The 27,616-nt window shown below is 48.1% G+C and overlaps 1 protein-coding gene across 1 annotated transcript in view; it reads right to left on the reverse strand.

Annotated features, from left to right (window-relative positions):
* Positions 1-27,276, reverse strand: part of NAA15 (N-alpha-acetyltransferase 15, NatA auxiliary subunit) — a 79,922-nt gene extending 52,646 nt beyond the window's left edge. The window contains exons 1-5 of the mRNA XM_044300869.1: positions 26,955-27,276; positions 15,508-15,592; positions 14,419-14,523; positions 13,433-13,590; positions 11,520-11,654 (exon numbers count right to left, since the gene is read on the reverse strand). Of these exons, the coding sequence (XP_044156804.1) occupies positions 11,520-11,654; positions 13,433-13,590; positions 14,419-14,523; positions 15,508-15,592; positions 26,955-27,008 (537 nt within the window). The 5' untranslated portion in view covers positions 27,009-27,276. The remainder of the gene's footprint in view (positions 1-11,519; positions 11,655-13,432; positions 13,591-14,418; positions 14,524-15,507; positions 15,593-26,954) is intronic.
* Between the last annotated feature and the right edge of the window lie 340 nt (positions 27,277-27,616).

Consider the following 27,616-nt stretch of genomic DNA (forward strand, 5'->3'; position numbering starts at 1 on the left):
CCTGAGAGACTCCATCCGGAACCGCCGAAGACGAAGGAAGCGGTTCAGCCTCTTCAGATCCAGAATGGGACGTACCGAACCTTCTTTCTTGGGGACCACAAAAAGGTTCGAATAGAACCCCTTGAACCTGTCCCCCATAGGAACCGGGGCGATGACTCCCTTGTCCAGAAGGGTGTGAACGGCCGCAAAGAAATCGGCCGCCCCTCGGGGATCCAGGGGAACCCGGGAACGAAAGAACCGAACTGGGGGAAGGGACGCAAACTCGAGTTTGTACCCGGAAGACACAACCTCGAGGGTCCAGGCGTCGGAGACGTGCGCCTGCCAGAAGTCCCTGAACAGGAGGAGACGTCCCCCCACCCGGGTGGGTGGGGGCGCACCTTCAGGCGGGGGCCTGCTTGGTCGCAGGAGCGCGAGCAGGTTGTGACTTGCGCCAGGAGGGCTGGGTCCGAAAAAAGGGTTTTTTACGCCTGTCCTGGACCGGATTAGCGGATGGACCTGAAGCGGTGCGAGGACCGGAAGCCCTACAAGAAGACCTGAAGCGGGGGAAGATGGGACGACCACGAGTGGCGCCTCTAGCCTTAGATTGGGGAAGATGAGTACTCTTCCCCCCTGTGGCTTCAGAGATGATTTCATCCAAGCGAGTCCCGAACAAACGAGAACCAGTAAAGGGAAGGCTAGTAAGAGACCGCTTTGACGCGGCGTCCGCCGACCAAACCTTTAACCAAAGCTCCCTTCTAGCCGAAACGGCCAGGGCAGACGAACGGGCAACGAGAGCCCCGGCATCCAGGGATGCTTCACAGACAAACTTACCGGCCTGAACGATAAGTTGAGCCAGAGCACGGAGGTCTTGAATAGGGACGTCGGACTCAAGCTCCAGATCCAGCTGAGACGCCCACTCTGAAACCGCTTTTCCAGCCCAAGCGGAGGCAAAAATCGGCCTAAGAGCGGAACCGGAGGCCGCAAAGATACCCTTTGTAAGGGTCTCTATGCGGCGATCCTCAGTAGATTGTAAGGAAGAACCATCCGCAACGGGAATAGCCGTGCTCTTGGATAGACGGGCCACCGGGGGGTCGACCTTAGGGGGTGACGCCCAGTTAGAAATGCAATCCGCCGGGAACGGATAACAGACATCCAACTTTTTTGGCGGGGTAAACCGTGCGTCAGGACGGGCCCAGGCCTTAGAAACCACTGACGAAAAGTCAGCATGGAGGGGAAAAACTGCAGACGCCTGTTTTTGGCGAAAAAAGGAAACACTGGTCCTTTCAGGATCAGGGGGATCATCGTGAATCTTAAAAGTATCACGGATATTGCTAATAAGGTGGCCCACGGCAGAGGCCAGCTTTGAGGGCAGTGCCGAGTCCATATCCCAATCGGAATCGACTAGTTCCCCTTCAGAGAGCCCATCCTGTTGGGAGGAAGGACCCGACAGAGAACGCACCCTTGGGGGGGATACCGAAGCATCTGAGGATGACCGGTGGTCCACCCTCGGCCGCTTCTGGGGTTGACGGGCTCTAGAGGAATCGCCTGCAGAGAGGGACTCAGCCGGGTCGACCACAACAGCGGACCCGGAGGGGCCAGCAGGGGAATCATCCGGCTGCGGTAACGGCAACGCATCTGCAAGTCGGCCCACAACGCTAGTGAGACTAACCACAGCCTGGGACAGGGATCTAGCCCAGTCAGGGGGATCCAAGAGGCCAGGGGGTGACACAACAGATGGCGGGCCCTGCAATGGGTCTTTGCAAGCCGAGCAATGTGGGTCTGACTGCCCTTGAGGGAACGGCGCCTTACATGCGGTGCAGGTATGATACCAAGGTCCCACAGGCACTAAGGGGTCAGACATGTTGGTTGGAAAATATATTCCAGGCCAGAGGGGTGCAGAGATGGAGAGGTTCAACAGTCCTACCAGGTCACAGTGAATCGACTAGCTCCAAGCAGACGACCGCGGCACAGCAGAAGACAGCAGCAAGATCCGTCCTGCACACAAGCAGGCACGAGAGGGGGCGGGGCCGGTGAGGAGCGGGAGAAAGGACGTCCGCCCCTTAATTGAATCCAGAGCCCAAAGCGCCTGAAAACTCCGCCCCCCGCCGAGACATTTCGCGCGCGCGCGCGAACAAAATGCCGCCCGTGCTGATCCAGACTCTCCCCTACAGAGATGTCCCCCTCCGGACCCGCAACGGGTCTCTGAAGGCAGGAGCCGACGGAGAGGATCCGCGTCGCCACAGCAGTAACCCTCCCTCATTACGCCGCTCAGCCTGCCCAGAGAGTGCCGATAGATAGATAGGCCAGCTGAATCGAGCAACGGAGGCCCGCAACGGTAGGAGCCAGCTAACGGGACAGGAGCGAGAACGGGGAAAAGAAGAGAGGGGAGGAGGGGAGGAGAGGGGGGAGGGGAGCGCACGGCTGTACAGCCACCTCACCATTCGCCGACTTCACCCTCTATGCCATCCAGCTGGGACGCCCCTTCAGCCACTGACACAGAAGTGGCAGCAGCTGGAGAGGGGCTTGCAGGTGGGCGACCCAGTGCTGGCGGGTACGATAATAAATCCTGGCCGAGGCCGGTTTTCGTGCACGAATCATGGTACGGACCACGTCAGCCGAAAACCCCCGCCGCGTCAGGACCGCGGTTTCAATAGCCACGCCGTCAAACGTAGCGACCCTAAATGCTGGTGGAAGATCGGCCCCTGAGAGAGGAGGTCTTCTCTGAGAGGCAGAGGCAAGGGAGCGTCTGCCAGAAGCAACATAAGGTCGGCGTACCACGGACGACGCGGCCAGTCCGGGGCGATTAGGATTGCTGTCGTGCCCTCCGCCGCAATCTTCCGAAGGACACGCGGAAGAAGAGGCAGGGGCGGAAACACGTAGAGGAGCGAAAACTCCGTCCAGGGGAGGACGAGCGCGTCCGCGCCGTAAGCGTCCGGATCTTTGGCCCTGGCCACGTAGATGGGAAGTTTGTAGTTGAATCTGGAGGCCATGAGATCCACGTCCGGACGACCCCAACGGAGACAAAGAGACTCGAAGACGTCGGGGTGCAGAGACCACTCCCCCGGGTCGATCGTCGTCCGACTGAGGAAATCCGCCGCCCAATTGTCCACTCCCGGAATGTAAATGGCCGAAAGGGCCGGAACATGAACCTCCGCCCAGCGAAGGATCAGAGACACTTCCCTCATCGCCGCCGCGCTGCGAGTGCCCCCCTGGTGATTTATGTACGCCACAGCCGTGGCATTGTCCGATTGGACCCGAACAGGGCGACCCTGAAGCAACGAAGTCCAGTGTCGGAGCGAGAAGAGGATGGCCCTCAGCTCCAGAACATTGATCGGCAGTCTGGACTCCGACGGAGACCAAGTGCCCTGGACGGACCGAGGAGGAAACACTCCCCCCCAACCCCGCAGACTGGCATCGGTGGTAATCACCAGCCAAGTCATTGGCAGGAAAGACTTCCCCTGAAGAGGGGTCCGCAGCCACCAGAGGAGAGAGGAACGAACCTGGGGGGAAAGGGGAAAATGCCGATCCAGACTCTCCTGGGACTTGTCCCAAGCGGACAGAATGGCCGTCTGAAAGATGCGGGAGTGGAACTGTGCGTAAGGAATCGCCTCGAAGCAGGACACCATCTGTCCCAGGACCCGCATGCTGAACCGGAAGGAAGGGCGGCGGTGGGACAGAAGGCTCTGAACCGACCGGTGAAGGAGCTGGCGCTTTTCCAACGGAAGCCGAACCACCGCTGACTCCGTATCCAGCAGCATCCCCAGAAAGACCAATTGCCGGGAAGGAACAAGAGAGGATTTGGGCAGATTGATAATCCAACCGAAGCGGCGCAAGGTTTGCAGCGAGAGATCCACACTGGCGGAAGTCTGTGACAGAGAAGGCGCCTTGATTAGGAGATCGTCCAGATACGGAAGTAGAAAAACTCCCCTGGAACGAAGTAAGGCGAGGACGGGGGCAAGGACCTTCGTGAACACACGAGGGGCCGTCGCCAGCCCGAAGGGAAGAGCCACGAACTGGTAGTGGTCGGACCCCACTGCAAAGCGCAGAAAGCATTGATGACAACGCGCGATTGGAATATGAAGATAGGCGTCCTGGATATCGATGGAGGCCAGGAACTCCCCCTGTTCCAGAGAAGCCACCACCGACCTGAGAGACTCCATCCGGAACCGCCGAAGACGAAGGAAGCGGTTCAGCCTCTTCAGATCCAGAATGGGACGTACCGAACCTTCTTTCTTGGGGACCACAAAAAGGTTCGAATAGAACCCCTTGAACCTGTCCCCCATAGGAACCGGGGCGATGACTCCCTTGTCCAGAAGGGTGTGAACGGCCGCAAAGAAATCGGCCGCCCCTCGGGGATCCAGGGGAACCCGGGAACGAAAGAACCGAACTGGGGGAAGGGACGCAAACTCGAGTTTGTACCCGGAAGACACAACCTCGAGGGTCCAGGCGTCGGAGACGTGCGCCTGCCAGAAGTCCCTGAACAGGAGGAGACGTCCCCCCACCCGGGTGGGTGGGGGCGCACCTTCAGGCGGGGGCCTGCTTGGTCGCAGGAGCGCGAGCAGGTTGTGACTTGCGCCAGGAGGGCTGGGTCCGAAAAAAGGGTTTTTTACGCCTGTCCTGGACCGGATTAGCGGATGGACCTGAAGCGGTGCGAGGACCGGAAGCCCTACGAGAAGACCTGAAGCGGGGGAAGATGGGACGACCACGAGTGGCGCCTCTAGCCTTAGATTGGGGAAGATGAGTACTCTTCCCCCCTGTGGCTTCAGAGATGATTTCATCCAAGCGAGTCCCGAACAAACGAGAACCAGTAAAGGGAAGGCTAGTAAGAGACCGCTTTGACGCGGCGTCCGCCGACCAAACCTTTAACCAAAGCTCCCTTCTAGCCGAAACGGCCAGGGCAGACGAACGGGCAACGAGAGCCCCGGCATCCAGGGATGCTTCACAGACAAACTTACCGGCCTGAACGATAAGTTGAGCCAGAGCACGGAGGTCTTGAATAGGGACGTCGGACTCAAGCTCCAGATCCAGCTGAGACGCCCACTCTGAAACCGCTTTTCCAGCCCAAGCGGAGGCAAAAATCGGCCTAAGAGCGGAACCGGAGGCCGCAAAGATACCCTTTGTAAGGGTCTCTATGCGGCGATCCTCAGTAGATTGTAAGGAAGAACCATCCGCAACGGGAATAGCCGTGCTCTTGGATAGACGGGCCACCGGGGGGTCGACCTTAGGGGGTGACGCCCAGTTAGAAATGCAATCCGCCGGGAACGGATAACAGACATCCAACTTTTTTGGCGGGGTAAACCGTGCGTCAGGACGGGCCCAGGCCTTAGAAACCACTGACGAAAAGTCAGCATGGAGGGGAAAAACTGCAGACGCCTGTTTTTGGCGAAAAAAGGAAACACTGGTCCTTTCAGGATCAGGGGGATCATCGTGAATCTTAAAAGTATCACGGATATTGCTAATAAGGTGGCCCACGGCAGAGGCCAGCTTTGAGGGCAGTGCCGAGTCCATATCCCAATCGGAATCGACTAGTTCCCCTTCAGAGAGCCCATCCTGTTGGGAGGAAGGACCCGACAGAGAACGCACCCTTGGGGGGGATACCGAAGCATCTGAGGATGACCGGTGGTCCACCCTCGGCCGCTTCTGGGGTTGACGGGCTCTAGAGGAATCGCCTGCAGAGAGGGACTCAGCCGGGTCGACCACAACAGCGGACCCGGAGGGGCCAGCAGGGGAATCATCCGGCTGCGGTAACGGCAACGCATCTGCAAGTCGGCCCACAACGCTAGTGAGACTAACCACAGCCTGGGACAGGGATCTAGCCCAGTCAGGGGGATCCAAGAGGCCAGGGGGTGACACAACAGATGGCGGGCCCTGCAATGGGTCTTTGCAAGCCGAGCAATGTGGGTCTGACTGCCCTTGAGGGAACGGCGCCTTACATGCGGTGCAGGTATGATACCAAGGTCCCACAGGCACTAAGGGGTCAGACATGTTGGTTGGAAAATATATTCCAGGCCAGAGGGGTGCAGAGATGGAGAGGTTCAACAGTCCTACCAGGTCACAGTGAATCGACTAGCTCCAAGCAGACGACCGCGGCACAGCAGAAGACAGCAGCAAGATCCGTCCTGCACACAAGCAGGCACGAGAGGGGGCGGGGCCGGTGAGGAGCGGGAGAAAGGACGTCCGCCCCTTAATTGAATCCAGAGCCCAAAGCGCCTGAAAACTCCGCCCCCCGCCGAGACATTTCGCGCGCGCGCGAACAAAATGCCGCCCGTGCTGATCCAGACTCTCCCCTACAGAGATGTCCCCCTCCGGACCCGCAACGGGTCTCTGAAGGCAGGAGCCGACGGAGAGGATCCGCGTCGCCACAGCAGTAACCCTCCCTCATTACGCCGCTCAGCCTGCCCAGAGAGTGCCGATAGATAGATAGGCCAGCTGAATCGAGCAACGGAGGCCCGCAACGGTAGGAGCCAGCTAACGGGACAGGAGCGAGAACGGGGAAAAGAAGAGAGGGGAGGAGGGGAGGAGAGGGGGGAGGGGAGCGCACGGCTGTACAGCCACCTCACCATTCGCCGACTTCACCCTCTATGCCATCCAGCTGGGACGCCCCTTCAGCCACTGACACAGAAGTGGCAGCAGCTGGAGAGGGGCTTGCAGGTGGGCGACCCAGTGCTGGCGGGATGCAGGGGAGCATGAGCTGCCCTGGTCCTCCTTTTCTTCTGTGGGGGAGGCAGCAGGGCGGATAACCGGCCCTGGCGCAGCTCAACCCCGGGAAAACAGAGAAGTCTGCTGCGACTCTGTTGTCCCTGTGGGAAAAAATCAAGTGAAAAAAACAAAAAATTAAAATCTTCACAAAGACAACTCTGCAGTGCAGAGAGTGTCTTGCCTCCTTGACACTAAGCAAAAAACTGGAAGTCTCTCTCTCCAGGCTGAGGGTATAGCTGCTGGAGGAGGGGCTTAACAGTCTTTTACTTAGTGTCACGCCTCCTATGGAGATAAGCTATACCCAAGAGTTCCTGTGTCCCCCAAGGAATTGGGCGAGAAAGTACGTTTTTAAGTTGAACGGCAGCAGACAGATGATAACCGCTAGTGTCAGTCAGTGTCAGTCAGCACATCGCTAGTGTCAGTCAGCTAAATAGGACCAAATGTGGTGGTAGAAGCCCTTTAAACACTAATAACTGTTCCTCTAAATGTCAGGTACAATACAACTCTGAATTAGTGCAGGATATATGGCATCTACTCGTATCAAGCCACGTCCTACTGACAGAGGGTTAGTCATGTCTGACAATGGCCCCTGCAGAACTACAATTAGTGTCCATGTCTGAATTTCCAGGGCTGGTTCCTGCATGACTAAACTGAGCGTTTTAGGTATCCAAAGCTTCATTGCGGGATCTTGAAGTAGCACAACTGTACAACATGGCCTTCAGACATCTCTGCTGTACTGTGAGCCATTAAAAAGGGTTGTCTCATCTGGGGGCTAGGATATGACCCCATTGTCCTAAACGGAGTCCCGAAAGGGGTGGAGGGCGCACTGTGCATGCGCAGCCACCCTCCATTCACTGGGCCGCCGAAAATAGTGCACTGGCTGGGCTATTTCCGTCAGACCCATAGAAGTGAATGGGAGCGGTGGCCAGTCATGCACGGTGCGTTCCCATTCACATCTATGGGGAGCATTTGGTGGTGGCTGGACCGGATAAAGGTGCGGGTTCCAGCAATGGCACCTATCAGACAATGGGGACATATCCTAGCGATATGCCCCTATTGTATCTGATGAGACAACCCCTTGAAGACCGAGTGGTGTGTGACCAGACATAAGATCTTGAAAATAAGTAAATGCAAAGCACATTGACTTACATACATTACCGGCCATTTATAAAGAGTCTGATGTCTTCAGTAATTAGCACTTTTACAAAACTAGCAAAAAGGTTTTTCAAAAACTGGCAAAAATGTGTCCTTCTGCATAGACAGGTACAGGCAGACTTAAAAGGCGTAATCCGGTTACCATAAATATAAAATTTATATGTTTTAGACTAATTTATCAATAATTACCTAATATAATGTCACTTTCACATATCTACCGTTCAGTAGTTATAGAAGTAGTTTTCTTCCTCTGCTACCTACTGTGTTCCCTCAAATTACCATTGCATCGACCTGTCGTTCTGAGCCTTTGTTAGGTCGAGCATGCTCAGTGTGTTGCTATCAATTCTCTAGCTAAATGTCTTGTGAAATAAAAGGGGCGTGTTAGGGTACTTTCACACTAGTGTTATTCTTTTCCGGTATTGAAATCCGGTAAAGGGGCTCAATACCGGAAAAAAGACACATCAGTTTGTCCTAATGCATTCTGAATGGAAAGCATCGTTCAGGATGCATCAGGATGTCTTCCGTTCCATCCCTTTTACTGTATTTGACTGGACAAAATACCGCAGCATGCAGTGTTTTTTTTTTTTTCGAACACATTCCCGGAATAATACCGCACTTGCCCGATCCAGCATTCATTTCCATAGAGATGTATTAATGCAGTTTTTCCGGTCTGCGCATGCGCCGGTATATAAGAGGGGCTGATTTTGCCTTTGATCATTAAAAATTTTTTAAAATACCGGATCTGTTATTCCGGATGATATCGAATAAGACGGATCCGGTATTTCACCGGATCCGTCTAATGGATCAGGAACAAAAAGGGTATCCATTTGTATACGGTTTCCGTATACAACGCTAGTGTGAAAGTAGCCTTAGGCTTTTTTTATCACTGGTTTTTTTCCACTGATGCCCTTCTGAGAAACAGACGGTAAAAAGGGACCCATTCAAATTGTATGGCGGCATTCTGTCAGTAAAAAAACGGACAAGATAGTGCATGTTCTATTTTTTGTCGTCAGTTTTTCATTGACCGTCCCAAAAAACTGCTATGTGAATAACCCCATAGACTACCACTGATCTCAAAACAGACATGTGATGGCCGTTAAAAAAACATGTACATCACATGTCTGTTTTTTACTGTCGTGTGCATGTAAGCCTTAGTGTGCTGGTGATTACTGAGCAGAGGGGTTGTGACCGGACTGTATATCAGGCAGCCAATCAGTAAACATCTACACTCACAGCAGGAAAGCTAGGGATTGTGGGGACTGTAGTTTTGTGAGCGACGATCAGGCGCCATCACACTTTGTGTTGCAGGCTCACACAGGAGCTAGACCAATGGATTGCAAGGTAAAATGAAGCTCTGATTATATGTATAGGTATGGGTTCTGGTTGGGTCACAGCTTGCAGCCTTAATGCAGTTTTTCAAAAATGAAGTTACTTTACTTGAATACCTCTTCAAAGAGGACCTGTCAGCACAAAATACAATATAAAGGTACAGGCAGCATGTTATAGAGCAGGAGAAGCTGAGCAGACTGATATATAGCTTTATGGGAAAAGATTCAGTAAAACTTGTAATTTATACATTGATATCTCTGCAATTTCTGATGTCCTTGTCTAAGGGGGAAGGTGTTATCACTGATTGATGGCATTCTCTGTGTAAGTGTGTATACAGAGATATATAAATTACAGGTTTTGCTGAATCTTTTCCCATAAAACTATTAATCTGCTCAGCTCCTCCTGCTCTATGGCATGCCGCCTGCCGCACTGCATTTTGAGGCGACAGGTCCTTTTTAAGTGGTAAGGTAAAAGACCATATCCATACAATACGCATTTATCAGCATTCAACTGTAGCAGCTAGGTGCATGAGAAATAAGACCGAATTTTTATAAGGCAGCCTTAACAAGGTTGTTACTTTTAAAATTGTCATCTTATTAAGGGCTCATGCACACCAACGTATTTTCTTTCAGTGTCCACTCCGTTTTTTGATTTTTTTGCGGATCGTATATGGAACTCTTTATTTCAATAGGTTTGCAAAAAAAAGTTACTCCATGTGCATTCGATTTCCGTTCCGCAAAAAAAAAAAAAAAAAAAAATATATATATATATATATATATATATATATATATATATAGAACATGTCCTGATATTGTCCGCATTACGGACAATGATAATACTGTTCTATTAGGGGCCAGCTGTTCCGTTTCGCAAAAAAAAAAAAAAAAAAAAAAAGTTGTGTGCATGAGGCTTAAACACGCCATTCAAATCCAGCAGCACAGTTCTCAGAATGGGTAACCCTACACTGATTTCTCCTGTGTTATGAAGCTGAGCCAACTTGTATGCCAAACAAAGATCTAGCTGCAAGGAAACACTCTCTTAGGTTTTTTAGGGGTTAATGGTAAAATACATGATGAGAAGTGAATGCCACAACGGTTTATTGACTTAGGAAACCACACAAACATCTGGCAGAAGTGCGCCCCCTCCTAAATGACACCATTAGGTAATAAGTCCATAAAAACCGTAAATATATTTTGAAGGTGCAATATGACAGATGAACCTTAACCGTATAACCTATTCATTTTTGGGTGGGTGACTGTGAAAAATACCTGCAATTAAGCAGTTGTTTTTGGGGTTTTGCAGCACGGGTGCGGACCCATTCACTTCAATGGGGCCTCAAAAGATGCGGACAGCACTCACTTGTTAAATCACTTGTTAAAGTCCCCTAAAAAAGGCCCGCAAAAAATATAAAATAAATAAAGAACCTGTCCTATTCTTGTCCGTTTTGCAGACAAGAATAGGCATTTCTACAATGGGCCGTCCGTTCCGTTCGGTAAATTGCAAGCCGCATTTTGGTGTCCGCCTCTAAAGCGAAATGGAGACTGATCGGAGGCAAACTGATGCATTCTGAGCGGATCTTTTTCCATTCAGAATGCATTAGGGCAAAACTGATCCGTTCTGGACCACTTGTGAGAGCCCTAAACGGATCTCATAAACTGAAAGCCAAACGCCAATGTGAAAGTAGCCTTAGTTTTGTCTATGGTGTGTGGGGATCATTTTTTGATCTGTACTTTTCGGCAATACCAATTTTTAGGGAGGCCATTTATTTTTTTATTTTTTTCCGTTACAGCATTAAGGATACATTAATATTTAATAGTTTGGGAATTTTGGGATGCTGAGTTGCATATGATCTTTATTATTTTTTTGTATATATATTTTTATTTTATTTTTTCTTCATTCTAACAATCACTTGTTAAAGTCCCCTAAAAAATATAAATGTATATTTTGATTGTTAGAATGAATTACCATTGCAGTCTATGGGAGATTCACTATGTCCCTATGGAGCCCTGCCACTCGCAGGCTTCCATAGGAACTGAGGCCATACAGTCGCTGCATTCCTGGGAAAAGCAGCCTCAGATGCCGTGGTCACAAAAGATCAGGGCACCCGATGGGTCAAATGTCTGATCGGCATTAGGGCTGATCACCGAAACAGCAGAAACCCGGCAACTATGGCACCCCGCTGTACTCTGGAGCAGACGCCTGCTTAAAGATCCGACCTCCGCCATACATGTACAGCTGAGGTTGAGAAGGTGTTGCGGATAAACATGAAGCCTTGAACATAACTTCTTTTCATGCAAGGTCAACTATATATTCAGTACAGCCGGTGATGTGGATATGAAGTATTAACAGTGCTCTACCTGTTGAGTCTTTCGAAACTCCTCAAGAATCTTTGCTGCCATCTCATAATCTTCCAGCAAATGGTATGCAATGGCATATCCAATCCAGGAAGCTCTTTGTGCGGGCCTCAGTTGCAGCAACTGGTATCGTGTTTCCTGAAAACATTTTTACAAGTTAGAAAACACAATGTACACTCAAAAGCAACATTAGAAATAGCCAGCACAGCACTAAGCTAGTCGGTGAGAAGCCACTGAATGGCATCATGTATGCTCGAGTTTCATATAAAATAGAGCATCAATTTTAGATAATTGGCAGAGTGGGGACAACTGAGCAGATCTACATCGCAATTCTTGTAAGGCAGGTCAGATGATCCCTCTTAGCCAATCATGCAAAAGGTACGGGCTGATTTACATACAGTGACAGGCTGAATGAAACAAATATATTTTTTTTTAAAATAACGGTTTTTTAACTGTTTATTTGCAAAAGTGCAAATACTAAATTAAGCAGCTAAACATTTGTCTTGAAACGTTTCCTTTAATTTTGCTTCCGCAGAGCATGTCCTTCACCTAGCTGCTGAATCTGTCAGAGCACTGCTTCCGACCGATCGCGCTCTGCTCACCAGCTGTTGAAGGAGAAATAAGTGTAGGCATGAAGCTCTGCTTACACATTTGGGCTAGTGAAGGCAGCAGCATTTTGGACACATATGGGGGACTTTAATAAAGGGGTTGTCCGCTTTTGGGAACAACTGCAGCACCACATCCGATCAACTGTATGAAGAGTAGGCAGCGCTCATACAAACTCTGTTCTCTTTACCTGCTCGCCATCGACATTGCAGTGGTGAGCAGGTGTAATTACAACTCCGCTGTCCCAGTTACTTCAATTGGACGGCTCCCTCCTACTCAAGTGAATTAATTGGACAATTGTAAGGTATTTTCATTTGTGGTTTGCTGGGTGACCACAACGGACAGACACTATGCTTTGGTGATGGCTGTACCCTTGTGTCAGGGTGATACTAGGGGCTTTCAGAAGGTTCCTGACACAGGATCATTCTCATCTGGGCGGCCATTCCGTTTTTAGGCACTGCCAACAGAGTAGGGACAGACAATAGTAGTGCTTCCAAACATTCTTAGTGTATCAAATATAATAAAGGTTACGTTTTAATGGTGGTGGTTCTGTGAAGTATATTAATGTTCACTAGTGTTCATTTTCTGACTTACTGACAGTCGACTTGTAGGACCTGCGAAAACCTCTTAATTTTTGTGCACCAGAAAATTAAATCTATGCCTACTAGTTGATTGCATAGATTTAAGGTGTAATGAGCGCCAGTTTTGTGGCACAAATCTTGTTAAATTGTCGAGCCTATGTAAAAAAGTGGCGAGTGTGTTGGAAAAAGGAAAAAAGTTGCAAACTTCTGTTGTGAAATCGAGACTTTTGTAAAAAATTTAAACTATTCTATGCTAGTGTAAATTCCCCAGGAAGACCTCATATTCGGCATGTATGACTGAAGGACAAGCTGACAAAGCAGGCTGTGAACTGAATGTCAAGGGATCTGAAAATAAATGAGAGGATGGAGGTTACAGACAAACTTTAAGGGGTTTTCCGAGATTTTGGTCTTACACCTGGGACCCCCACTGATCAGCCATTTGGGATGGCATTGGCGCCCCTGTGAGAAACGCGGCCTTCTAGCAGCTTACCAATCACAGCGTCGTACAATGAAAATTTAGATTGGTATCGCGCTAAGCCCTATTGAAGTCAATGTACAGCGCTGTGCTTGGTAAGCTGTGAGAAGGCTGTGGCGCTCATGGGAGCACCGATGCCTTCTCAAACAGCTGATAGGTCATCAGTATCAAAATCCTGGAAAACTTCTAACATATGTAAAAGTATTTTTTTTCCATGTCCATAGCCTTTGGTAAGTAGGAGAAAACTGCATTACCCGATAACCTTCCAGGTCCCTCATTTGGATCTGCAGTAAAGAGAGGTCCCGCAAGATCTGCAGATTGTCTTTATCCCATTTCAGAGCATTCCTGTAACACTTGATGGCTTCGTCATATTTCTTATCAGATCTTTGCAATAAGCCATACACGTGCCAGCCTAAATGTCCAAAGTTAAGGAAAAAAGGACTCTTACACAGAAATGGCACAACATAAATACAAAGTGCAAGAAGAGCAGAAAAATTTAGTCACACACACACACACAAAGTAAGTGATCTCATTGATATCATTCTACTGCACATTAAATGGAACCTGTCCCCGGGATTTTGTGTATAGAGCTAAGGACATGGGTTGCTAGATGGCCACTAGCACATCCGCAATACCCAGTCCCAATAGCTCTGGATGCTTTTATTGTGTAAAAAAAAACGATTTGATACAAATGCAAATGAACCTGGGATAAGTCAGGGACAGGACACATCTCAGGTTAATTTGCACAGAGCTATGGGGACTGGGTATTGCAGATGTGCTAGCGGCCATCTAGCAACCCATGTCCTCAGCTCTATACCCAAAATCCCGGTGACAGGTTCCCTTTAAGTCTAAGTCACCTTTGGTTTTTGTTTGGTCACACGCAGTAACTGCACAGATGCTTGGTTATTACACAGTAAAGTGTATATACACAGGACATGTCTATAGTGCTGTATGTGCATCTACCAAAACACATGGCTCCATTGAGTAAGGGCACCAAATTCTTAGTTTAGGGTCCAAATAAAAGCTAGATGCCAATTAAAGCTGGCATTTTACCTTCACCAGCTCAGGTGACTACCAAGTGAAATTCCTTTAAAATGGCATTTTATATCCTAGAAAGTTTGCTCATCCAGGACAGAATTAGTCCAAAATGCAATTACCTCAATCGCTTCTAAACTGTTTACCTTTACATACTCCCATATATGTCACAAGTAATGGAACACGAGAAGTGATAAAAGGATACAGACATGACTTTTGAGGTCATTCCTTAGTCCCCGACGTACAAGGTCATAAGCATCTTCTTTCTTCCCAAGACAATTCAATGTCAGTCCTTTCATTGCTAACGTTTCTATAGGAGAGGAAAAGGAGTCAATTAGATTTTTTGGGTAAAAAAACAAAAAAAAACATCATATGTATAAAAATTGTATTGCGAGCTCACCCTGTTACTATGTAATTACAGTGTGGAAGCTGTTGACACGGAGCGCATGGACACCACTGCTGTAGGGACAGACACTGCTGTTCTTGGGCAAAAACACCCATCACACAAAAACCCTCCATCTTTGGCGCCCCAGTGAAGCCTAACTGACTGCACAGAGTATACCCGTCCATGGATGTCAGAATATCAGCGCTGAGGAGCTAAATCACATACTACACCATTCATGTGTCGCCAATCCCAATGTTCTCCCAGCAGATGGCACACCTCTGGGTTTTAGCATACGGAGAAGGTTGCCAGGTCAGATCATTGGGAAATGAAAGTGAAGTTAGATTTAGTTGAGACCATATGTCCCTTGCGGGCAGTGTTTAGACCCTACTGTGACATACTGACCCCTTTTTCCCTTTAGGTCTGCTTTATTAGGTCCCATTCATGCGTGTCAGATGCGTCACAGGTTTGTGTGTGGATTCTGTGCCGAAAGCTATATCATATCCAATGACATTCGAAATCTCATACATGTGAACAGGGCTACCACAACCCCATTTAGATGCCATGGGGGGGGGGGGGGAATCAGCTGCAGAAAAACGTGGCATGCTACTTATTTCCTCACAAGTAAAAGCCAGTGGGGCTAAACCTCATGCAGATGTGCCCTCTGCTGAAGGACATGTTTGAATGAATGCGACCATGTGAACATAGCCTTACTGAGCTCAATGTATAACATCGATGAGATTACTGATCAGAAGGGGAGAGCAGGCGATGTTTTTTCTTTAACGGTCAGGGCTAATTTTCCCTACAGACAGAGGTGGATCTCTTACACATGGAAACTGCTTTTCACAAATTGTTTGGATTTGGTAAGACAGCGGATACAAAACCATCGGCAGGTTATTTGCTTATATTTACCTCCATGTTCAGCAAATTTGGGATTGGACAGGATCTGTTTGCAAAACTTCAACCCATTTCGATATTGCTTGTGTTCATAACATCTCTGAAAAGACAAAAATGGGAGAAATAAGCACTTCCTATCATCTAGGAGACTGCACTCCTACAGTGTGACGGCGTAAACGTCACCTAGGAGGATAAGTCAGTTCCAGGAGATCAGCACATCAATCACACTGCTTGCCGATAACCCCCACTACAGCCTCAGTAATCTACCGCCACTAACCATTACGGTCATTACACGTGGCAGCCGTCTGAAGCCCAGAAAGGGGTTTTCTATTACACAAACATACTTCACTCTGCTTTCTCCGGCAGTCACCAGATGTAGCAGCGGCGTGTGCGCCACCTGCCCCTCCATTCATAAAGGGACACGTGCCAGCAAATGACAGCTACATGTCCATAATCCTAGTAGCCAAAATAAAATGGTACATGTGGTTTGGCTACGAGGACTAGTGAACAAACACACTGGACGCAGTCTATAGACTAGTGCGTTCATGAGCAGAGCCCTGCTGAGCATGCATGTCTACCGCATCGAGAGGCCAAGAATAAACCACACAAAACCTGTGTCTGGTGTATTCTCCTGTGTCATTCTGGCTGCCAGCAGTACAGACGTGTAACCCTAGTAGGCTGCCCCTTCATAGGTCAGCACATTAATCTGACAACTCCGTTTTAAAGGGGTCGTCCCAGAAATAAAAACTAATGATGTGCCTAGGTATTAATGTTAAAGGGGTTGTTTCATTTGGTAGTTACTAATGGACTGGCCAGGACCCCGCTTTTTCAGTAGCTCCCATTACACAGCATGGAAACAGCCTAGGCTAGCACAGCAATCTATGCGGTTTCCATAAAGATGAAATTAAAATACTTTGGGCGTGCCCTGCTGTTCTTTTCAATCCGTCCCAGAACATCACCTAATGTGTCCAGGACTGGTGGGCAAACACGGCCAATAGCTCCGTCCCATCAGCCGGATCCGCTTGTACATTCCTGCTACTGTGCAGACTAGCCAATAAGAATCAAGATACTAGAAGCGGCTTCTTCTCATGGCGGTGGACACATCAGATGGACGCTCTGAGGGGGAAACAAAAGAACACCAGGGGGCGCCATAACAAGGAGGTAAAGCAGTAACTGGGCGTAAAAACATTTTAAATTATTTCAATAGAAAATCATTATATTTTGGGCAATCTAAATGACAGTTAAAATGTAATCAGGGGACAGTCCCTTCAAACACTGCGTCATCAGTAAAATATGAGCAACACAAAGCTGAGCATCGTCATCATAAAGCGGGTTGTCTACTGAGTTGTTTCAAGGGAATAGTGCTGAGCTGAAAGGCTACACATCCCAAAAAAAAGGATGTATCCGCACAATTACAACATTAGTGGCTAAAACCTGGATCACGAAAGGGTCACTGTTCTAGACATGTTGGCCAATGGGCAGGGGGAGAGACGGGTCAAGCTGTTGGATGTCACCATGTCTGATCCTTTGTTCTCTGGGAGATACGACACAGCCAGAGGACTCTGTCAATATTTCCACTATTCCCATTAAGGACAGAGGTTGGTCGGTGCGATCTAAAACTGGCCTGAAGTGGAAGACATGTCTAACAATAGGTCACTACAGGATACACAAGAATTTCTTGAGATTGGACTAGAAATAAAGGGGTTGTCTCACTTCAGTATATGGCATTTGTCAGATAGAGAAAGTTAATACAAGCCACTTACTTGTGATAAATGAACTGGGCACTCTCAGGATATAGGGATCAAACAGATATTTATTGATGTATAAGACAATAAAAACGGCAATAAAATGTATTGTTGTTATCCATCTTGCTTCCATTGCTGGCTGATTTTTCCATCACATTATACATTGCTCATATCCAGGGGTTATGGCCACCCTGCAATCCAGCAGAGGTGGTCGTGCTTGTACACTATAGGAGAATGTGCTGGCCTATGCGTACTCCTACCGTCCCAGCCACCACAGAGGCGGCTCTTTTTTCCTATAGTGTACAAGCACAGCCACAGCTTCTGGATTGCAGGGTGGTCCTAACCCCTGGGTACGAGCAGTATAGAATGGGATGAAAAAATGAATCCAGCCAGCAAAGGAAGCAATAAGGACAATCGCAATACATTAGTAAGTGGCTTGTAATAACAAAAGTAAATGAGGCGCACAGGAACACACAAGGACCAACCAGAGGTGCACTCAGTAAAGTGGACTCACCCTAGTCCACTAAAATAACGTGAAACTTGTGATAAATGAACTGGGCACTCTCAGGATATAGGGATCAAACAGATATTTATTGATGTATAAGACAATAAAAACGGCAATAAAAGAGAGAATGTGGCCCTCCTGTTGGAAATCTATGTATAAAACAGCGCTTGCTCACTGTAGCTGGCAATCTGAATCTAGATGGGTATTATAAACTACACGTGGCATATTCCTGCAATAAAACGACAATAAAAAGGTACATCACAAATTATTCACACAATAAAAATAAAAATCGCACAATAAAAACGCATACATATCGCAGATGCTGAATGTTCACTGGGAAAACTACAAATGCGAGTTGTTCCCCAACTCACTGACAAAGTTCTGAAGCTCCAAGGTAACAGTTAGAGGCACCGTGACGTGATAGTCCCACAACAAACAGGTATAGCGGCGTCCCGCTCTATATTCAACCAGTAGCGTCCCACTGGGCTAATAGCATTTAAGTCTTGTTAAATCTCCTGTCAGCAAATATTTGATGAAAAAGATAGTCTTAGGCTAGTTTGCTGTCCGCTCGTGAGCTCCGTTTGAAGGGGCTCACGAGCAGACCCGAACGCTTCCGTCCAGCCCTGATGCAGTCTGAATGGATGCGGATCCGCTCAGACCGCATCAGTCTGGCGGCGTTCAGCCTCCACTCCGCTCAGCAGGCGGACACCCGAACGCTGCTTGCAGCGTTCGGGTGTCCGCCTGGCCGTGCGGATCCGTCCAGACTTACAATGTAAGTCAATGGGGACGGATCCGTTTGAAGATGCCACAATATGGCTCAATCTTCAAACTGATCCGTCCCCCATTGACTTTCAATGTAAAAGTCTGGACGGAGCCACCGTCTGCATTAATATGAGCGGATCCGTTCAGAACGGATGCGATCGAACGCTAGTGTGAAAGTAGCCTTACCGGAAAGGTTCTCCTCACCACTTCGTTGCCCACCGTCACTCTGCTGCGTCGTGTTTTTAATTACCTCCAGACTTTTTTGAGCGGTCAGGTTATTGAAATCCCACGTAGGTAAAAGTTTGGCATGTGCAGCCCGGACTCTGCTGTAGGCTGTCACGGATTCCTTATACTTGAACCTTATTGTGGTGTTGAGCAGTATGGTACGAGGTTCCGGCACTATCTGTTGGTCCTCACTCCTTAAAAATTCGGGGTCCTGTTAGAGCTAGACGCGTTTCGGGGCTTAAGATTGCCCCTTCCTCAGGAGCTACTGAGGAAGGGGCAATCTTAAGCCCCGAAACGCGACGGTGGGGCAACGAAGTGGTGAGGAGAACCTTTCCGGTAAGACTATCTTTTTCATCAAATATTTGCTGACAGGAGATTTAACAAGACTTAAATGCTATTAGCCCAGTGGGACGCTACTGGTTGAATATAGAGCGGGACGCCGCTATACCCGTTTGTTGTGGGACTATCACGCCACGGTGCCTGTTACCTTGGAGCTTCAGAACTTTGTCAGTGAGTTGGGGAACAACTCGCATTTGTAGTTTTCCCAGTGAACATTCAGCATCTGCGATATGTATGCGTTTTTATTGTGCGATTTTTATTTTTTTTATTGTGTGAATAATTTGTGATGTACCTTTTTATTGTCGTTTTATTGCAGGAATATGCCACGTGTAGTTTATAATACCCATCTAGATTCAGAGTGCTAGCTACAGTGAGCAAGCGCTGTTTTATACATAGATTTCCAACAGGAGGGCCACAGTCTCTCTTTTATTGCCGTTTTTATTGTCTTATACATCAATAAATATCTGTTTGATCCCTATATCCTGAGAGTGCCCAGTTCATTTATCACAAGTTTCACGTTATTTTAGTGGACTGGGTGAGTCCACTTTACTGAGTGCACCTCTGGTTGGTCCTTGTGTGTTCCTGTGCGCCTCATTTACTTTTGTTATTACAAGCCACTTACTAATGTATTGCGATTGTCCTTATTGCTTCATTTGCTGGCTGGATTCATTTTTTCATCCCATTCTATACTGCTCGTACCCAGGGGTTAGGACCACCCTGCAATCCAGAAGCTGTGGCTGTGCTTGTACACTATAGGAAAAAAGAGCCGCCTCTGTGGTGGCTGGGACGGTAGGAGTACGCATAGGCCAGCACATTCTCCTATAGTGTACAAGCACGACCACCTCTGCTGGATTGCAGGGTGGCCATAACCCCTGGATATGAGCAATGTATAATGTGATGGAAAAATGAATCCAGCCAGCAATGGAAGCAAGATGGATAACAACAATACATTAGTAAGTGCCTTGTATTAACTTTCTCTACCTGAAAAATGACATTTGCTGGAGTGACAACCCCTTTAAACCTTCAGCTGCACATACCTCCGTACTGTATGGGCGTGCAGCTACGTAAATCCACAATGTCATATAGAACAGGAGGCAGACTTCGCGCACAGATTGTCCTTGAAAGTTCTCCGCATCAGCAATATAAAATCCCATCAACTACACTACATGCACTCCAGGAAGGCACAGATCGATGGGGGTCCTACAGCTGGGACTCCCACGATCACGAGATTGGAGGCCCCGTACCCAACCCCCCCCCCCCCCCCAATGACCAAACCGGCCCCCAACCTCGTCCTACCTTTAGTACCCCCACCGAAAGCAAAGGAAGTCAATTTTCTTTTGTATACGACGAGTAACATCATGTCTTTCAAGAAATAATAAAAAAACATTTTGACAAAAACGATGACACAGAGATGGACGTCATGGTAAGTGGAGACATGGTCAGAAGATTCCTAGAGGATCAGGTGGGGGTTTATAACTCTAGCCCACAATTGCTGGCCCCATATATACTGTGATGGATAAATCCTATGCCATCCACTGCTACCACCAATGCGTTAGCAATAATGTGCCCTGCGGCATGTTTACAGCTGTGGCAACTAGGCACGAGGATAGATCTGAGGCCGCTAAACACTACAAGTGACTGCAGTGCAACAGCTGCTACAAGATGTCCATCTAGGCGTTCTAAAGTGACTGTAATGGCAGCATGCCAACATATCTATATAGTGATCCTGCATCCAGGAGTGAATCACACACCATCTACGTACACTTGTGGTGCATTTGGAAGAAAGAGGACTTCAGCTCGATTTCCAGTGAGTGGATGGGTTTGTTTGTTTTGCAAAATTGCCAATTAATTCTGAAAAACTAATACTTTGTATTTCTTGGTAGGTACGGGGGGGGGGGGGGGGGTATAAAATAATTAAGGGTACTTTCACACGTCTGAAAAATGTGTCCGGATCAGTTTCGCATTTTGCGCAATGGGTGCGGACCTATTCACTTTCAATGGGGCCAAAACGAATGCAGACAATACACTATGTGCTGTCCACATCTCCGGATCCGCACTTCCGTTCCCAAAAAGCACGTCCTATTCTTGTCCGCAACAAGAAAAGACATTTTCTATTATAGTGCCAGCGATGGGCGTTCCGCATTTTGCAGACTGCACATTGCCAGTGTCCGTTTTGCAGATCCACAATTTGCGGACCGCAAAACACCCATGGACGTGTGAATGGACCCTAAAGGTACTTTCACACTTGCGTTGCTGGATTCCGGCAGGCAGTTCCATCGCCGGAACTGCCTGTCAGAGCCAGCAATCTGTATGCAAACGGATAGCATTTGTAGACGACCCGGATCTGTCTCACAAATGCATTGCAATACCAGTTCCGTCTCTCCGGTTGTCATTTGGAAAAACGGATCCGGTATTTATCTTTTCCCCATTTTTAAAGGTCTGCGCATGCGCAGACTGCAAAACCGGATCTGTTTTGCTAGAATACTTGGGCATTAATGCATTTCAATGTAAAATAATGCCGGATCCGGCATGTGTTCCGGAATTTTGGACGGAGAAAATACCGCAGCATGCTGCAGTATTTTCTCTGTCCAAAAACCATACAGTGACTGAACTGATGCATCCTGAGCGGATTGCTCTCCATTCAGAATGTATTAGGATAAAACAGATCAGTTATTTTCCGGTATTGAGCACCTATGACGGAACTCAGTGTCGGAAAAGAATAAGGCTAGTGTGAAAGTGCCCTAACTGCTACTCTAAGTTCTCATACAGCAGAGCAATCATGTATCTGTCCCATCACAAGAGCTAACATTTCTCCAGAGGTCTATGGCATCATCATCGGGTTCCCTAGTAGTCCACACGGATGTTCTGGATCTACTCGTCTACAAGGTGCTACTACAAGAAGCCACAGACATGAACTGAAATGAATGGCTCCAAATAGTAAACTAATGTCAATTAATAAATTGCAAACCTGAACCTCTCATTGTGAGGAGGCGGCATGGTGCAGCAGTCCCAGGCACGTCATACATTCCAGATGCAGAGGTAGAATTTACTATGTGGGTGGAAGGTAGAAGATGCTGAACCGGCGCTACCGCAAACACTTGAAGGCTTGATTCAGCCTCCCATGGGACGTGCATGCACTGGAAGCAGAATGTGCTCAGGCTTGTGAGCAGTGCCAACCTGGGATGAATACAGGTCCCAGCCTGCCAGCAGCACAAGTTACTATGCTGAGCTCACAGTAAACCCTTGTTATTTGGTGGGGGTAAGAGCTAGATATAAGCAATGGCCTCAGCTCAAACAGTATATACTGTTTTGGGCATAAAAGAATGCCCACAATATAACAAGCGCCAGTGGCACGGCACGTGACCACAGAGGCTGCAGGAGTCGCATACCCGTAGGGCGCCTCCACTGGACCAACAGGGAACTGGAGATGTCAGGAGCATTTTTATTTTAGAAAATTTAAGTAGTTTTTTTTCCAGAATCTAGATAACCCCCTTAACCCTCTAAATTGAATTAGAATCTTATTCAGTATAGCTATGATTTCATTATTATATTCATGGTACTTAAAAAAATTATTAGTTCCAGTTTTTTTTGTTTTAATATTAAAAGGGTTTTCCGCTGATGACCTGTTCTCTGGATCGTGGGGGCCCAATACCTGGGAACGCAGTTTGAGAAGGCAGTAGCACTCGCAGTAGCACAGCGCCGCACATTGTATAGCAGCTGTGCTTTATATTATGGCCTAGGGAGGCAAAGCTGTGAGAAGGCTGCAGCGCTACTGTGAGCACCAGTGCCTTCTCAAACAACCAATCAGTGCGAGACGGCCATAGTGCTTGGCGGATCCGCAAACCACGGATACCGACTGTGTGGGTTCTGCAATTTGCAGACCGCACATGGCCGCACCTATAATAGAAAATGCCTATTCTTGTCCGCGACTACAGACAAGAATAGGACAAGCTCTATCTTTTCCACGGAGCCGCAGAACCAAACCGTGGCTCATTGAAATGAATGGGTCCACATCTATGCCGCAAAATTGCGGAACGGATGTGGACTCAATCATATGGCTGTCGTCTGAATGAGCCCTAAAACTGATAAAGAGGACCTTTTATCCCCCTGACGTGTATATTTCACTAATTGACTTGATTTCCTATGCAATAACGATTCTGGAGCATCTTTTGTTATATGTCTACATTTTTTCACTTCCTCAGTTATTGCTACTAAAATTATTAACAAGTGTACAACTGGGCGTCACCCGTTAGGTGTGTGTCCCTGCACGGTCTGCCACTGTCCAATCAGTGCTACCCAAGTCAGAGTGTGCAGGGGCACAGCCCCAACTGGTAACACCCAGCTGTCCTTTAACAAACTTCTAGTAGCAATAACTGAGGAATGGAACAACGTACAGTTCTCCAGCATAGATGCTCTATGGGAAATACAAATATTTAATAAAACCGATATGTCCGGAGTGGTGACCGGTCCCCCTATTCCATGTACATGGCTATTTGGATGTGTATAGAAAGCTCCTGTAGCGGCAGCCTAAAGATATTCACAGGTCCCAGGAGAATGAAGGACTGTGCTCCATACTCGACTATCCATTTTCTGGTCCGCAAATTGTGGATCCACAAAACATGGAAAACAACAAACCCAAAATAAAGAGTTGGATCAGTCTTAGGCCTCTTGCACACGACCCAATTTTTTTTCCCCATTTAGTTTTTGTGTGTTCCACTTGCGGAACCATTCACTTTAATAGGTCCGCAAAAACGGAAGGTACTCCGTATGCATTCCGTTTCCGTTCAAAAAGATAGAACATGTCCTATTATTGCCCGCAAAGCACGTTCCGTGGCTCTATTCAAGTCAATGGTTCCCCCCAAAAAAAAAAAATACGGAATGCATCCGTATGTCTCCCGTATCCGTTCAGTTTTTGCAGAACCATCTATTAAAAATGTTACGTCCAGCCCAATTTTCTTTTATGTACGTACCGTTTAAACATTATTGTATGCTTCCGTTTCCAATCCGCAAAATAACGGATCACGAACGGAAACACTACTGAAACAAAAAAAACGGAACAACGGATCTGTGAAAAACGGAACGCAAAATACAGAAAAAGCCATATGGTCGTGTGCAAGAGGCATTACTGACATGGACGGTTAAACTCCATTTAGAATAAATGTGCCAATTGATAGCGTGTTGGCAAGAAGAAGGAATCAACTGACCATCTTAAATGGCACATGGCAAATCTTACCAACACTGCTCTAATGCCACGTGTATGTGGCAACGCATTTCATTCAGATTTTATAACGTTTCTGCGACAAATCTGCACGTCTAATTACATGAAGATTTTGTCAGCTTTCACCCTTTGCATTGCAATTTAGGGGATATACACTAAGGGGGTGTCTGACATTTCCCCCAAAACTAAAATAAGTAAAAAAGAAAAGTTTTACTACTTTCCCTTCTACGGATGGGTCTCCACAGGTCTGCATCGGGTCAGGGTATACGTTAGGCCTCAGGACTGGACCGTGCACCCATTTGCTACCTGCTACTGAAGCCTAGGCCCTACTGAGCTGGAGAAAAGCCCCAGCCGCTCCCCAATTTAATTAGGACAATTTAGGGTACGCACGCAGGGACAGGGACTGGAGAAAAAGTTTGACCAAGGGGACAGCACAACATTTTATGGGTTTAAGTCACTGAGGTGAATGAATGGGATTTTGAGATTTCTTTTGGCACAGAGCAGCGGGCAGTGTAAAATAAAAACTTAGGGCTCATGCACACGAACAAATTTTGCGTTCAGTATACTGACCGTTTTTTTTTAGTTCAGTATGCGTTACTTATACTGAACCATTCATTTCAATGGGTCAGCAAAAAAAATTGCATTCCGTTTCCGTATTTCCGTTCCATTGAAAGATAGTACATGTCCTATTATTGCCCGCAAATCATGTTCCGCGACTCCATTAAAAAAAAAAATATGTACTCCGTATGCGTTCCTGAGGAATCCTCTATTGAAAAATGTTATGCCCAGCCCAATTTTTCCTATGCAATTACTGTATACGCCAAACAGAAAAACAGAACTGAACCGGAAACACTACCGAAACAAAAAGCGGAAAAACAGATCTGTTAAAAACAGCCCGCAAAACATTGAAAAAGCCATACGGTCGTGTGCATGAGCCCTTAGGGAGAGACTTATCAAAGCTTGTGCAAAGGAAAACTGGTTTACTTGCCCACGGCAACCAATTAGATCCTTTAGAAAAAGAACGGATCAATCCAGTTGTTTGCTTTGGGCAACTAAGCCCGTTTTCCTTTGCACCAGTTGATAAAGCTTCCCTCAGTCCACCGCTCGAGGAGCTGCAGCAATGACCCCACTGATAACACACGGACCATATAAAGCAGCCTAAGTGCACAACATGCAAACCACCCGCTTCCAATAGAATATAGAAAATTGGAGGGATTATTAAATGGAGCACAAACATGTATTATTTTTTAAGTGGCAGTCTTTTTTTTTTTCTTTTTTTTTGGTGATTTTTTTTAAACACTGCTTTATTTTTTAAATTTCAAATCGGAGGACGCACTGGGTGTTGTGGTTCTTTCCCTAATTTTCTCCCTTAGGAAATCTATGGCTTTTTGTTTCCCCGCTGTTTCCAAGTCTGGCAAGTTTGAATGGGTTCTTGGGTAGTAAAGCGAAAAAAACAGCACTAGCAGAATTTTTTTCTTCTTTATTTTAGAACACCCTCTTCTCTGTGCCAATTTTTTTTTTTAAAATCTTGGAAACGCCCTTTAAAATACAAGGACGCGAGTCCTACCCAGGTAAACCGGGAGGGCAGGTAGTAAAGGGTTATTCAACATGCGACAGTCCCTGTCTGAATACAGTCCTATACTACGACACAAAACAATGTATCCCATGTATCAAAGACACCTTCTGATTCCCATCAAAAGCCGAAACGTGGACCTACTCTGGATCACTCAGACTTCCATCCTCCTGGACGACGCCGATCTACCGTGAGCTGTAACCACGTGAACCTCTTCACACAAAAGGCATGAATCATTCACTAACAATGGGTTAAAGCCGTTAGTCCCTGCAAAGCATCCACCGCTGAACATACTGGATTTCAGCATGCCCGATCCTTTCTTCTAGGCGCCACACGTCTGCTCCGTGGAGCTGATCAATCTGACGGAGAACTGATTAAAGGGGTTGCCCAGGTTCAGAAACAGGTCTGCTTTTCTCCAAACTCCTGCAGAACTGGCCGCAGTCCGTGTGCGGTATTGCGACTCAGCCCCGTTTTCTTCAATGGAACCCAGGAGAGGATGTGGTGCTGTTTCTGGAAGAAAGCAGCCATGTTTTTCCAGTCTTGGACCACACAGTCCAGGCGATTATTATCCCGGCGGCGATCAGCCACGCTAGGTAAGGATCAGCCACGCTAGGTAAGGATCAGCCACGCTAGGTAAGGATCAGCCACGCTAGGTAAGGATCAGCCACGCGCACGGCTATTTTCCTGACTCCCATAGCAGCGAATGGAGAAAAGGCCGCACAGTGCGCTGTCGAGGGGCCCAGGTACCACACCGACCTGATACGGATGGCAGATCCCAGTAATGCACTATCAATGGCCGAGGTGTGCCAACCACACTTTAAGATTTTGGGTTCCAATTCATTCAGCGGTGGCAGGCCTCAATCACTGATATATCAGTTATGGGACATAAGCCAACAGGTTGCTGCCCATAGACTGAAGACCCTGGCCGCCATCCTCAGATGCAGAATGCTGCACAGGGGAGTTACATGATCAGTTACCATAGGGACAGGATACTACCGTCCACACACAAGGCTGGAGTGCTGGGCACTGTCACCTGGCACTGCCCCCCTCCCTACAGCCCCAGGTGATCCCTGCAGCCATCTGCCCGCTCCTCACCAGGATCCTCTTGAAGAGCGCGTTCTCCTTGGGCGGGAGGCTGACACTCGGCATTTCGCGGCCGCTCCTCACCCGTCCACACGGCCTCGTACGAGCTGCTACACCCGCTCCCCCCCTCGGCGTGTCCTGACCCGGGGATTCACGATGGGCGCCTCGGACAAGGCAGGTGTCACCGCTCACACCTAGACCGGCCTGACTACCGCCTCTCCTCCTCCCTGGCCTGTCAGGGCCCCAGCCGGGTAGTTCACGTGGTAACAGAACAGATCCGACAAGAAGCAGAGGCCAAAATGGCGGAAGGAGGAGGGACGGCTTCCCGGGTCACAGGGAGATCAGCGCCTGCGCCATGACCCGCTGCTGGGCTCTTTCCGCTTACACATGGCTACGCCCACACTTCGGGAAGGAGTTGCGGCCATTTGCAGTAGTGTGCGCTCACTGTATCGCTGGGACTCAGCGTCTCGCTCGTCACTAGAGCAGCGAGCTCCAGGCACAGACAGCCGCTCTCTTTTACCGCAGCCGTCATTAGACGCGGCAGGCCTGGGCCGTGCTCACTGCCTGTGGGGTGGCGACCTCTAGCGCTCACTTCAGTTACTGCACTCTCAGCTGAATTACAGCACTTCCACCTTGCATTCTGAATGGATAAGGATCTCCTCACAATGCATCCG

This window comes from Bufo gargarizans, chromosome 1, assembly GCF_014858855.1.
Source record: "Bufo gargarizans isolate SCDJY-AF-19 chromosome 1, ASM1485885v1, whole genome shotgun sequence".
In the NCBI taxonomy this organism is placed as follows: Eukaryota; Metazoa; Chordata; class Amphibia; order Anura; family Bufonidae; genus Bufo; species Bufo gargarizans.